The 14,324-nt window shown below is 57.8% G+C and overlaps 1 protein-coding gene across 1 annotated transcript in view; it reads right to left on the bottom strand.

Moving 5' to 3' along the window:
- PPARGC1B (PPARG coactivator 1 beta) overlaps positions 1-13,112 on the bottom strand; it is a 45,926-nt gene extending 32,814 nt beyond the window's left edge. The window contains exon 1 of the mRNA XM_083871686.1: positions 12,979-13,112. Within this exon, the coding sequence (XP_083727812.1) occupies positions 12,979-13,062 (84 nt within the window). The 5' untranslated portion in view covers positions 13,063-13,112. The remainder of the gene's footprint in view (positions 1-12,978) is intronic.
- Positions 13,113-14,324: the final 1,212 nt, after the last annotated feature.

The following is a 14,324-nucleotide window of genomic DNA, read 5'->3' as shown; positions in this document are numbered from 1 at the left end:
ATAAACGGAGCAGCCCCAGAACCAGGCACCTTCCTGCCTTGCATCACTGACACCCTAAAAACCATGGCCTGGGGACAGAGCTGTGGCAGCCTCGAGGCACTGCCACCTCACCAGAGGCTCTGCTGGAGCTGCTGCTTTGTAGCCATCGCTCCAAAGGCTCCCAACCTTCATCCTGCTCGCCCAGGGCAGCCACCAGGGAGGTGGGGGACCAGGTGGGACAGATGCCTGTAGGACAAGGGGACCAGGTGGGACAGATGCCTGCAGGATGAATGTTCCCAGGGGGACACGGCTGCAAGCTGTGTATGCACTGCTCCACACAGAGCAGGCTCCCAGGAGGGAGATTTTTCACTTCCATTTATCCAAACCAGCTGGATCAGCTCCCAGGCACCAAGGCAAGCAGCTCAAACCCCCTCATTAGGGCTGGGCAGTTGCCTCTCAGCCCAAGGGGTGCAGGTGAGTACCCACAGGTTCAGCTCCTAGGGTGAGGTGCAACAGCCCCAGTGCTGCACATCCCTGGGTAAGAACATTTTGTAGGAAGACTCTGCAGCAGAATGGGTTAGTCCCAGTATCCCCAGCTTGCTGCACCCCAAGGTCAGATGCCAACCCCAGTGCAGTTTGTGGGTGCAGTAAATCTGATGCTGGAGCCCAGGAGAGACAGGTTTGGGGTGCTTTGGGCTGCTCCCTTCACAGCCTTTTTGGCACTGTGTGGGAGAAGAGGGATGGTGCTCATCCTGCACCCCACACGCAGCCTGAACAGCCCTTTTGCAGCCTGCAGGTCTCCAGTTGTCTGCAGCTGAACATCACCCAGCCCAGAGGGTTGGTTATTAGGGAAAAAAACACTTTAATGAGGCAGCTCATTAAAGGCAGGAACAGATTAACCCAGGAACCTGAGGAACTCGGTGACTGCCGAGTTCAAGAATAGGAGCAAGAGGCCTTTCCCTGGCAACGGTGGGAGATGCTGCCTCAAAGCAGAGGGATGAGCCCTTGAATCCTCAAAGCCCTTTCAAAGCCCTGCACCCTCCCAGGAGCTGTGTGAGCTCTGGAGATGAAAGATGCTGGGAAGGGTGGACCACAGCTTGAAACCTATGAAAACACCCACTGAAATACAAGTGGAAAATACTCCATCCCCAATAGTCAACTTCATGCGCTGCCTCCTCCACTGATCAAGCAAAATCCCAGCACCAGTGTGGACTTCCAGCAGGGATGCTCCAGGGAAAAAGCCTTTGGCAAGGCACAGCCCTGCTGCACAGGAGCAACGTGGGAGGAGAGGCGAAGGCAAGCAGAGTTCAGAGTTACGGTCACAGCAGAAAAATGAACCCTGGCAAAAAATATAAAATAATCCAGCTCCATTTCCCACTGAGAGGAAAGGTTTGCAGCCCATCCCTTTCCACAGGCAGAGGAGAGGCTGGTGAGTGGTGGAAGCCCAGGCAAGGGGGGCACCTGGGGATGCCAGGGTTACCTCAAAGCTACTCCAGCAGCAGGGTGAAGAGTCAGGCTGTTATGAATGAAGGTGGGAGCAGTGCAGCAGCTAAAGATAACTTTGTGAGCAGGTACTATTAATAGCGATACTCTCCGTGCTTCCTGCGGGGCTCTGCAGGATGGAGGAGCTCTAATGGATTGGGCCCAGGCCCGGTGCATCCCTGAGCCCAGCTGTGGGGCTGGCACCCTCGAGGAACAGGGGACCAGCCGCGGTGTCACCGGTCACCCGCCACCGGCTGGGCACCGGCCGGGCACTGGGAGGGAGGACGCTGCCGAGGCTGCTGCCATGCCGGTTTCCATGGCGACTTCAGCACTTGGCGCGAGATGGAGATGACAGGATCAGCCAGCGAAGTCACTGAGCGGAGCTGGCGGCCTCCGTCTGCCGCGGCCGGCGGCTGGAGAGAGCGGCTGGCACAGGGTGTGCACCCGGCAGCCTCGGGGCATCTGGGTCCCCCTGCCTGACAGGGTGAGTGTGCCTGCCACTTGTCCTGCACATCACGCTGGGCTCTCCCTGGTACCTCCAGGAAAGCTCTGCCCAGGTCCTGAGCCTACCCAGCACACCCAGCACTGGACCGCCCATTCAGGTCTTTGCCCCAGCACTGCATTTCCATTCCCAGCGGGGCTGTCTGTCCAGCAGGAGGACACACATCCCTTCACATCCCAGTCTGTGGCATCAGAGCCCCCTGGCACAGCCTGGCAGAGAGGTACCCAGCTCCTCTCTGCAGCTGAAGGAAATACTGCAGGCTGGGTCTGAGCTGGCACCGGGACAGCCCTGATCCTCACTGGCCCTTGGCCCTGCAGAGGCTTTCCCTGGCTTGCAGGTAATCTAAGATCAAGGGCTCCAGCCAGCCGTGCCCGGTCAGACACACAGGGACAGCACGGAGCACTGGGGAACCGAACACCTGCAGCATGTGACTCCCTGGCTGGCTCAGCCTCCCCAGCTCCTCAAGAGCCCTCCCTAGGGACCCCAATCCTTGCCAAGCTGCCACACGGGGCCGTGGCATTCCTGGGCTGCTGGCAGGGAGCACACAGGGCCGGGGGGCTGGGACCCCCCAGCACCCCCTCCCACCCCCGTGCACCATCCTCGCCTCGCACCCTTTTATTCCAGCAGTGCAATTAGCCTTGCTGACCCCTGAAATCCTCAGCCTCTCTAAGCAGCCATGCATTAAATCCCGGATCCAAGAGTGGAAATAGACTTTGTAAAAGGCTTATGGCCCTATTTATTACATTTTACGCATGACGGAGCCGGACAGCGCGGCAGCGGCCGGCACCGGCACTGCCTCCACGCCGAGGCAGCCGGACACACGGACGGGCAGGGGGCTGCAGAGCCTCGGCAGAGGGTGTCTGCTCCCTGGCAGGCTTGTGCTGCCAGCTGAGCGCTCCTGCAGACACAGGCCGGCAGGGATATCGATCTAGATGAAAGCCAACACCGCTGCCGGGGCCCGGTAACCGTATCCGCCGCACATTTGTATTCCTCGGAGCAGGGCGGGAGGGCTGCAGCCATCTGCCAGGGAGCTGGGGGATCCTGGGGACACTGTGAGCATGGAGCCCCACTGTGCAACCTTCTCCCCTTCCATGGCATGGCCTCTGCCTTCTCTGTCCCCCCTGCACCCTGCTAGGGCCAAACAACACAGACCTGAGCAGGGCTGATATCACCCTGGTCCCTGAGGTGTGATGGGAGCTGAGGGGACATCACACCGGGGCTGGCAAGGTTGTCCAAGGGCACTGTGTGAAGGCAGGTGTTCACTGACACATCCCTGGGGTCCCATGGTTTAGCCAGGTGGCTCCTGCCCTGAGGGGATGGCAGAGGAGCCTGCACATCACCGGCTGCACAGCTCTGAGCTGGATACAGGTATGAGCAGCAGGGGAATGAGGTGTGCAGGGAGGCAGAGCTGCTGTGGGCAAAGGAAACAACACCAAAAGCACAGAGGCAGTGTTCAAACAGCTGTGGGACCCTCTGCTTTCCTGCAGGAAACACTGGGCAGCTCCTGTGTGTCTCCAAATCCCAAGGAGCCCCTGCAGCAGCACCAGGCCGGGGAGCTGATCTTGTGTCAGCACTGCAAAGCAGGTGGGAGCAGAGGGAAACACAAGGGTGTTCTCTCCACACTCTTAAAATGCACCAGCTGCAGAGATTCTGCAGCACGTGTCCCCCAAGTCCCTGGAACACCAGCACACACACACAAACAGCAGCTCCCCAGTTGCTTGGAAGGGACACAGGGCACCCCCACTGCAGGGCAGTTGGAAATGTTACCAGACAAAAGCAAAGGTCGTCCCGTGCCCTTCTGAGGAGCTCAGTTTCCGTCAACGCTCAGGGCAAGGTGCAAGTCTGGCTGATCCCAGGGGTGCACGAGAGCTGCCCCACGCCACATGGTCAGACCCATCTCTAGTGCTCACTCCAAAGGCAAAGAGCTCTGGGGTGAGTGGAGATGCAGAAGCGGGTCCATGGGATGTGCACAGTGTCTGGATTCTGCCAACACCTGTGTCTTGGAGAAGTGCACAGGCCCTGGTGCCCAGGAGGGTGGGTGTCCCTGAATGCCCATACACATCCCTGGCAAGGGGAAATGCCACCTGTGGGGTGTCCCTCAGGCTGGCATTTCAAAGGCTTGGTCCTACACCTTTCCCTAAAGGTGCTCAAGGGCTTTGCTGCCTGAAGTGCACCTACAGGCAGAAGGACCCTTGCACTTCCCTGCCTTTCCACACAGTGCCACATTGTGAGGGTGATTCCTCTCCAACAGCCCTGACTGATCACCCCGAGGTGCTGCAGCCCCATGGGGCCCTTTGGCAGGGCTGCATGTGGAGGTTTCACTCCGTAGCTCAGCTCTGCTTCAGTGCTTTGGAGCACAGACCCTCCCTCCACGAGGAGGTGATGGCACAAACAGGGTGTTTGGGCAGAGATGGGCCCTGGCCTCAAAAGGAAAAAAGCTTGCAGCCCACATCTCCACAGGTTTGGGCTTCCCAACCCGGTCACTGCCATGAGCTCCCTGCTGACCCGGAACACTGCAAGCCCATGCTGATAATGGCAAGGGGAATAATCCCCCCAGGCCCCAGTGAATGAGGTTTAAACTCCCCATAACACCCGTGCACAAAGGTCCCATACCCGCCAGGGCACTTGCAGGCTAATCCTCCCTCCGGAGCAGCTGCTATATTTAGGTATCTAAATGAGACAGAGTGGCTCTTTCCAAAAAAGAGTTCGTTTGGGTTACATAAATACAGAGAGGAACTTGAAAGCTGTATTTCCAGGTCCTTGCACTGCCATAAGCGAGCAGAGATGAGGACAGTCTCCCCCTGATAATCTGCCTTTCATGTATTTTCGACTCAGCTGGATGTGCAGATGGGTTTCCAGCTCCTCTGGGCAGATGGACAGCGAGCAGTGGTGGACACTGAGGTGGACACTGAGAGGAGGCAGCCAGAGCAAGCAGTTCTCAGTTCTCCCCAGGGAAACCACTCTGCATCCCAGATGCAGAGGAAAGGAGAAGGCAGCACTGCAGGCAGGCCAGGCAGCACCACTCACAGCATGGGCAGGAGGAGTGAACAGGAGTAGATAAAGGCAGCAGCTCCAGCCCTTCCCATCCATGCTGTCCCAACATTCCCTCCATGACATTGCCCTCCTCTCAGCTACCAACTTCCTTCCTGCTGCATCCACTTCCACATCCCCAAGCATCTGGTCCCATGGAGAATTCCCAAGAGAATGTCTTGCCCACCTCCCATAGCTCACCCCAAGCTCCAGGGGCTGCTCCCCAGTTCAGCTCTGGGATGGGCTGGGGGAAAGCAGTGTCCCCCCCAGAGTTGGGTGACAACATGTACCGTGAGGGTTTCTGGGGACACGGGCCACGTGCTTTCATTTTCAAAATACATATAAATAGACATACTTATTCCTTCTTAAAAGGACACAGCAACAAGGGAAAGGGAAAAAAAAATGCAGCTCAAATACCATCCAACCTTTCAGCCTGAGAAAACCACACAGTTCTCACAGGCTTGAGTTCTGTTACCTGGGAAATGGGTTCTAGCACTCGAAACCCGCATGCGCCAGCCTCCCTGTGGGGCCCACACAGAAACAGAAACTTCCTTTTTAAGAAAAAAAAATTGCAATTTTTTTTTTCTCTTTTCATTATCGGCACGGTTTGGTCGTGACTGTGTGCAAGGCTGCTCGAAAGGAGAAACGGTGCTGGTGGTTTAAATCTCCAGCTCTGCAGAGCTCTGGGGTTGATGCTGCTCGAGGGGAGGTTTGAAAATCCTCCTGTCATTAAGAAGTGGGAAGGTGGCCCTGAGCCACACACACCTGGCACGGGCAGAGCTGCAGGTCCCTGAGCCCGGGGGCAAAGGGAAGCAGCTCGGTTTGCAGGGAGCCAACAGGAATGCAGTTTAATTAGCTGGAAGCCAAGGCCTGTGGAAGTTGCAAACATTTGCACCGAGGCAGAGGAAGTGCCAAGAAATCAGGACAGAGGACTAAAGCTGGACAAAGTTCAGCCTCGCCGTGCTGGTGCCTGGTGAGCACCCTGGGAGGGCAGGAGTGGGTGCTGGCAGCTCACCTGGCACGAACCAAGGTGCAGCCCCTGGCCAGCTCTGCCTGCAATCCCCGATCCCACACATGGGCACTGGGATCTCACCCTGCTCCCAGCCCAGGAGTGTGGGCTCTGCCTGGGCATCACACATGGAGCAAAGACCATGGCCACCAGCTCTGTGCCCATCAGTGTCACCACACCACACTGGTGCCAGGTCTGGCCTCTGCAGGGGAAAGAGAGCCAGAGCCTGGCCCTGCTTCATCCTTCCAGGAGAGCCGTGAGTGCCATGCTTGTCACCTCCAGCTCCCCGCTGTCACCCTGGCACGTGCACAGCCGTGTCCCCAGTGTCACCAGTGCTGGTCCCAGCTCCAACCTAGCCTGGCTGCAGCCCAGCCCTGCCACTCCTGTGTGCATGCAAGGGGTCATGGCAATCTCCTGAACACCCTGCAGCTACAGATGCACTTTCTTCACGAAAAAATAACAATGCAACTCCCTCCTACCTAGGAACTGGGCTAAAAAAATGCAAGAAAGGCTCAGCAGAAACGTTCCCCTGCAGCCCCAGGGACAGCTGGGGCTGCTCCAGCCCTGGGTCACCTCGTGGCAGGACAGCCAGGTCCCCAGCTGTCACTTGTGAAAGCCACATCCCCCCTTACAGAGCACAGGAGGGAGGAGAACAAACATGAGGAGAGGCAGCTGGGCTTCCTCCCATCCCCACAGCCCCTGCCTGGCTCAGGACGCTCGGCCCTCGCCACAGGATTTCCTTGCTCTTGACGTCCATGAAAATTAGGAAATGAGGGTTCCTCGGGGAATAGGTGGGGAAGGCAGCTTTTGGCAGCGGGGGACAAAGGATGACACTTCCCTCACCGCTGTGCCAGGGACAAACCGGGTCCTGCAGCCTGCCCAGGCAAAGCGGGGGAGCAGAAGTGACAGCAGTGCTGAGTTTCATCTCTCTGAGTTAAACTCGCAGCAAACTGAAACAGGAACCCAGGGGCCTGGCCGTGTGCGCTGGCTCAGCAGAGGGGCTGCGGCCGCAGGGCGCACAGGAAGAATTCAGAAAATGCATCTCAGTAAAGATATGCTGCTGCCCTGCAACTGTAGTCCCTGCAAGAGCTTGAGGCGCCACCTCAGCACAAAAACATCCATATAAAGCATGTGCTGCTCATCCCAGGGGAAGGGAGAAGTGTCACATCAGCCCTCCATGGTCTCTCCAGCCTTTGTCCCCATCGACAGGGTCCTCTGCCAGCTGCTGGGTGGGCATGGGGACAAGGCAGGACACCGATGTAAAAAACCCCTGGAACCCTTCAGCATCATCACGCTCCTCCAAGGAAGCTCCTGGTGCTGCAGCTCCCAGTTCCTGCCGGCTTTGCCTGGGGACAGTGCGATGTGAGATAAGGGAAGCATTTTCCCTAAGCCCCACATTGCTGCCCAGAGCCGGCAGAGATCAAAGGTTACTCTGGCTACTGGATGGGGCCGTGTCCCCAGGGCTGCCACATCCCCCACCAGCAGATACCACGCTTTGCCACATCAAGAACCCCTCCCCCGGTGGCGGTTTCCAGATCTCCTGGGGCCAAAGGAGATTTCCTGCTTTTACTTTTCCCTGTGTTAATTCAGAAGTGAACCGGTTTGATGCAGCAGCTCGGCCTTGGCTGTTGGCTCCACGTGGGGAAGTGCAGCAGGGACAGGGGCTGGATAAGGACAGGGCTGACGAGACCCTGAGCGCAGCCAGGTCTGTGTGCAAAGTCCTCCAGCGTTTCTTGGAAGCTCCCGTTATTGAAAGAAAAAAAGGAAAAAAAAAAAAAAAAAAAACCACAACCAAAAAACCAACAACCGCCATAAATAGATAAATAATAATTCGCCAGCCAGAGTCCAGGAAAAAGTGCTGAAAAGCAGAACGGCCGAGCGATAAGGGAAGGGAAACACATTGGCTGGACCATCACCCAGTGCCTACAGCACCGGTGCCCCTGGAATTAGGTCACTACCTCACCTGACCACCCGCCCCATTAACTTCAACCTTTACTCCCTGCCTCCTTACTACAACTCAGATCAGAACATCCTTGTCCCTGCACTGGTGAGGAGGTGGTGGTGGGATCTTGCCCTTTTTCACTGCTGAGGGAAGGGGCTGCAGGCCCACAGGGCCGGGAGCGTGGCGGTGTCACCACGGCGGCTCCAGAGTGTCCCCCCCTCTCACTGCTAAATCACTTCAGGCTGCCAAGCAGTCACGAGAAATATAAACCCGCGCCGGGTTGCCATGGAGGAGAGAGAGCTCAGCTGAGGGAGCTTGAAGCCGATTCCTCCAGCAAAAAACGTGTCTGAGGCCCAAGGCCCTGCCAGTGCCTCACGGGCCCGGCCCTGCCAGCGCCTCACGGCCCTGCCGCTGCTGCCACATCTCTGGGGACAGAATTTCCCTCCCCTGACACTGCCAGAGTCCCCACAGGCACGGTGTCACTTGGTCTGGGGACATTGTCTCTCCCCAGGGCCGTGGGTGTGCGTAAGTGGTGGATTTGGAGGTGGTATTTGGCAGGAAAAGGACAGGCTGGCCCTGCTCAGTGTCTCTGTCCCAGCCCAGTGATGTCTCCAAGCTCTGTAGTGTTGGCACACTCTGGCCAGGGGGAATGATGTCTTTTGTGGGATTGTAGAATTGTTTGGGTTGGAAGAGACTTGGAAGCTCATCTATTCCATCACCTGCCATGGCAGGGACACCTTCCACTGTCCCAGGGTGATCCAAGCCATGTCCAGCCGGGCCTTGGGCACTGCCAGGGATCCAGGGGCAGCCACAGCTCTGCCAGGGTCTCCCCACCCTCATGGGGAACAATTTCTTCCTAATATCTACCCTAACCCCACTTCTCATTTTGAATCCATTCTCCTTGTCCCATATTCTGCCACAGCCCCACCAAAGGGGACCTCAGAGCCTGGTGGGCTCTTGCCCTTGGCACCACAACAAACCATCTGCCAGGAGCCAGCCTGTGACATCCCTGTCCCCAGCCCTGCACCAGGGACACGGGACCCACTCCCCAAAAACAGGAGTTTGGGGTTGGAAGGGGCATTCCCAGAGCATTTTTAATTAGACAACCATCCGTGCCAAACGGCTCGTGTAAGTGGAGTTCCTCCCTACAAAAAAGGCTTTTGACATTGGAAAGGTTAATGTGAGAGAGATCCCTCTCCCTCACAAAGCTCCCTTTGCTGGAGGCCCTCGTTGAGCCCTTAATTATTCACCTGTTGGAGAGGTGCCTTTCCATTACAGCATTGGAGCGGGGCAGGGATGTGCAGGCAGGCAGGTGGGGGAGAACCCCTGGCGTGGGGCACTGCCAGGGTGGGGAACACCGCTCAGAATTCGGGGGGAAGGCAGGCAGGGATGTGGGGAGGCTCCAGCACTCCTCTCCTTCCAGCTATTGCTGGCTGCTCTCTCTCTCTCTCCTGGCTCAGCTCAGACTCTCTGCTGTGCTCGCCAGCCTCCACAGCCTCTGCTGTGATGGGGACAGCCACCAGCACCCCCAGCACCCTCCAACCCCTGCTCCAGCACACCAGGACACAGCCACTCTGCTTCCCAAAAAACTTCAGCCTTCTCCAGCCCTGGCACTGCAGCAGCCCTTCGACCCACGCTGCAGCAATGCAGCTGAGGATGCATTTTTTGCACAGGCCCTCAGGCTGTCTGTCGTCCAAACCTACTCCAAATCTTCGAGAGAAAAGCCACAGAAGAAGCAGGATATCGGCCAGCTCAGTGAGGATTATCAGAAATCAGGGATGCATCCCCACTTCTTCCTGAGAAATGCCAACCCAGTGCAGGCTTGCTGTGCCTCCTGCACTCATCGATGGATTAAGCTGTTAGCAGGAGGCTGGGAACTTAAAGAGGGAATATTGTATTTCAGTCCATGTGATCTTTAAACATCCCTCCCAGAAGCAGCCTGGGTTTTTTGGGGGGGTTTTTTATTATAATTTTTTTTCCTCCCCTGCTGCACTTTGTTTGGGGTTTTTAAATGAATTGAAGCCGTGAGAGGCACAGTTCTCCAGCCTCTCTCAGGAATGCTGAGAGCTGCTCCGTGGTGCTCTCGGCAGAGATGCCTGGCTGGCACTTCCCAGTGCCTGGTGCCAGCAGATGAACCAGCTACAACCAGCTTCATACCTCTGAGCAGCAGAGTTGCACAAAATGGATTAAGCAGGCCCAGAAATGACACATTTTGAGGCTCGGCAGAACAAAATCACTTTTTTTTCTTTTTGTTGCAAAAAAAAAAAAAAAGAAGAAAGGAGCTGGCAGGAGAAAGGCAGATATCAAGTGAAAAACCCTGATTTTCTTTCTGTAGCAATGCAGGTACCATGTGAATCATCGCTGTCCTCGATATGTAAATAGAGGTTAGCAGGCACCCTCAGCACAAACCCTGATGAATAAGGGACTGATGCAGATACCCCTGTGCCAAACCTTCCTCATGCATCTCCCCAAGAGCCCTGCTCAGGATCCCTCCCCTGGAAAGGAAAAGACCACCTGGCACCTGCACCAACTACACCTTCCCCAAAACCTTACTGCAAAAGCAAGGACTGGGGAGGAGGAGCATGGGCCAGAGAGCAGGACAGTCCCAGTTCCTCAAAATTTCCACGAAGGAAACGGCTCCTATTCATCATCCCGTGGCCTCCTGACAGCACAGCCTCTCGGGGTGATGTGCTCTCGTGCTGGAGCACTGGGGGGTCTTTGGGGAAGCAGCTTTGGGGCTCCACAGAGGAGTCAGTAACCCAGTTGTAAGCAGAGGCTTGTACAGTAGTAATGGGGAGAGACGTCAGAGCCAGCCCGGCCCGCCTCCTGCTCCCAGTTAGAAGGCAGCATGTGACAGAGCCAGGGCTGGAGCCTTCCCCCAGTTTCATCAGAGGTTAAGGTACAGGCACAACACATGCTTACAACTTCAGGCGGTTCTTAAGCAAACTCATGCAAATCATAGCTGGGGGGGCTTGTTTTTTCTTCCTTTTTCCTTCTTCTCTTTTCTTCCCATCCCAGCCCTGAGCCCCTCAGCACGTGTGTGTGTGGGGGGGACAGAAGAGGAAACGGAATTATCGAAAGCAGGCGCCGGATGGGAGAGCATGGAGGGGGCTGCACTGGAGCTGCAGAGAGCTGCAACGGTGCCCTCGCTGCTCCTCTCCTCCCACACCTGCAGACTTCGGACCAGCGTTACCTGTGCTGCTCCCTCCAGCAGAGAGCACGCCGGGGACAGGGAGAGAAAACAGGGGACACAGCCAAATACGTTTCATCAAGGCGGTCTCGTTTCAGCACAGGCCATTTCACAGTTCTGAATTTTCCAGGGAATGTTCGCAACATGGTGGGGCTTGCACCAGAGAAGGATGACAGTTTGTAGGATTTTTTTTCTTTTTTTTCCCTCTCTCCCTTAGCAGTCCCTTTTTGGAAGGAGCTTCTTAAATTGGCACATGGAATGCTGACCAAAAAGCGAAGAAAAAAAAAAAAAAAAAGAAACAAGGCTCCAGGCACGTGCTGCAGCCATAAGGGATTTTTTTCATGTCGTGATTAACACACGGAGAACAGGAGGGTTATCACAGGGAAGTGGAGCCACGAACTTTCACCTGCTCGGGGAGCAATGGGGCAGGTGAGAGCTTGCAGCCTTTCTGCTGTACTTCCAGGGAATGGCATGTCCCACACTCCGAGGGACAGCATCCCACACAACCAACCGACAATAATCCAACAGCAAGAATAAAATGGGGAAAAAAAAAAAAAAACACAAACTTGCTTACAAAAATCTCAGCCCGCTTCTCACCTTTCCTGACCCTTGTGCTGTAATCAACCTGTCAGCAGCTCTTGGTTAAGGAGCCAATGTTGAGCAGAGGTGCCGGGACTCCATCAATCTGCCTGGTGGCAAGCCCTGCCTGGTTCTGTCTGGCACACGCACCGCGGGCAAATCTGATTTACCACGTCTCCAGCCCTTGTTTGTTTTGAACCCAAACGGCGGCAGGATTAGCCCCGGTGCTGTGTTGCCCACAAACACACACAAACACACACACACACACACACGGCTCCCTTTGCTGTTTGCAATCTGAACTGGGGAGAGAGCAAGGGTTGGGATGAATGTGTGCTCGCTTCACAATCACAGCTATTTTGTAATGCGTGGTTATGAAAGTGAAGGGTCGGGGAGAGAGAGGGGGGGGGGGATGATACATAACTACAGAAAACTCTTCCCACTTGCAGCAGCCTCATGGAGCCGGCTGCGAAATGCGCGGCCGTGCTGGGGCTCCTGCCCGCTTTATTGTATAGCGCCTCTCTTGCAGCCCCCAAAATGGAAAAGCATGCGAGCCCTATAGCCAGCACGGCTCGCTCTCGTGATCCCGCCGGAGCTGCCAAGGAGCTTTAATCTGATTTTAATACCCAGCCCCGTCCAAAACACAGCCCATCCACATTTTGCAGCCGGCGACTCGCAGCACAGAGACCCCTGTCACTGTCGCACCCCCCACACTCCCCCTCCCTCCTTTCCCAAACCTCCATCCCCCAAGATCCCAGCCCGTGTGCGTGGAATTGACGCTGGGCATGAGTCATCCCGCAGCCCGGCTCTGTCAGCGCAGCCCCTGCGGAGCCCCCCCCTCCCACCACCGCCGCCCCCTCCCCACCTTTGGGGGAGCGGTAACACCCGGGAGGGGGTGCTGCTCTACCCAAACCCATCCACCCATCAACTTATCCCGTGTCCCCCCCAAACCCCCGGCCCGTGGGGGAATGCGGGGGGACACGGGAGTCCACGTGCGAGTGGTGCTGAAAGCGCCGCGGGGCTGCGGGAGGGAGGGAGGGAGGGATGGAGGGAGCCCCGGGAGGGGCGCGCACGGCCCGGCGGGCGGGGAGGCTCCGCAGCCCCTCCGGGGACACCGGCACCGCCGCACAGCCCCGGCCACCCGGAGAGCCCCGCTCTTCTTCCCCCGGGGTGCCCCGGCATGCAGCAAAGCGGGGGGGGGGGTTTATCCGTCCCCCCCTCTCCGAGCTGCAGCGCGCCGCGCAGCAAAGCTCCCCGCGCTCCCCTACCTGGCTGTCAGCGAGGTAACTGAAGACGAAAGAGGAGAGATCCTCGTCGAGCAGAGAGCTGCAATCCGGCCCCGGCTCCGCCATCTTCCACCTCCGGCTGGAGCTGAGCACCGAGCATGCAGCAGGCGCGGCGGCGGCGGCGGGAGCCGGGCGGCCGGCGGGGCGGGGAGCGCGGAGCGCCGGGGCGGAGCCGCCTGCAGCCCCCGCCCGCCCGCAGCCCCCGCCCGCAGCCCCCTGTCCGCAGCCCCTGCCCGCCCGCAGCCCCTGCCCGCATCCCCTGCTGCCTCCCGCCTGCAGCCCCCGCCCGCCCGCAGCCCCCGCCCGCATCCCCCCGTCCGCAGCCCCTGCCCGCATCCCCTGCCCGCCCGCAGCCCCCCGTCCGCAGCCCCTGCCCGCATCCCCTGCTGCCCCTGCTGCCCCCCGCCCGCAGCCCCCCGCTGCTCCCCGCCCGCAGCCCCCTGCCCACCCGCAGCCCCTGACCCGCACCCCCCGCCCGCAGCCCCTGCCCGCTGCCCCCCGCCCGCATCACCCCGCTGCCCCTGCTGCCCCCCGCCCGCAGCCCCTGACCCGCAGCCCCCCTGACCCGCAGCCCCCGTCCGCATTCCCTGACCCGCAGCCCCTGCCGGCAGCCCCAGCCCCGCAGCCCCTGACCCGCAGCCCCTGACCCGCAGCCCCTGACCCGCTTTGTGTGTCCCTTGCCAGTGCCACCCCATCAAAGTGTAGGGGGGATGCACACCCCCCTGTGTGGCTCTGAGTTTGGATGTGTAAGCGCTGGGTGCAGCGTGTCAGAGCGAGAGGGAACATCCAGGCTCTCTCTAAGGTTTTCAAAGTGTGCAGTAGTTTCTGCAGGAGGACTTTCCCCCAGGGATGCACACGCAGAGGGATCCCGCTTTGAGCAAGGCCACTGCACACCTTAGAATTGCCAGAGTTTAAAAGTGGGAGCACCCAACAGCACCAGCACCTCTCAAGAGTCCCCAGATCATCTCATGTGGAGATACAAAAATCCTAAGAGCTGTGGTTGGGCCAGGGGTCACTTCCAGGCTCTGTGGGTCTGCATTGAAGTGGGACCAGGGGACTGCAGTAAAGGGTAAAAAGGAGCAAAAGATCTTCTGATTTTCCTTGTTTTCATCTCAGCCGCCGCTGTGAGCATCTTGATGTCACGCACGTCATCTTTCTGTCTGGGGTTTTGAGGCGTATCCTAAAAGCCCTTTCAGAAATAATTAATGATGGGACCAAAAATCTCATGAATGTTCTATTTACTTACCCGTAGCAATTACATGGGAAAGAGCAGGGCTTGGCACTGCAGCCCGAATTAGCTGATACACAACCAACCGAGTGGCAACACC

Source organism: Zosterops lateralis, assembly GCF_965231275.1.
Source record: "Zosterops lateralis genome assembly, chromosome: 14".
In the NCBI taxonomy this organism is placed as follows: domain Eukaryota; kingdom Metazoa; phylum Chordata; class Aves; order Passeriformes; family Zosteropidae; genus Zosterops; species Zosterops lateralis.
The sequence above is the reverse complement of the archived record's forward strand: the minus strand, read 5'-3'. Positions and strand labels throughout refer to the sequence as shown.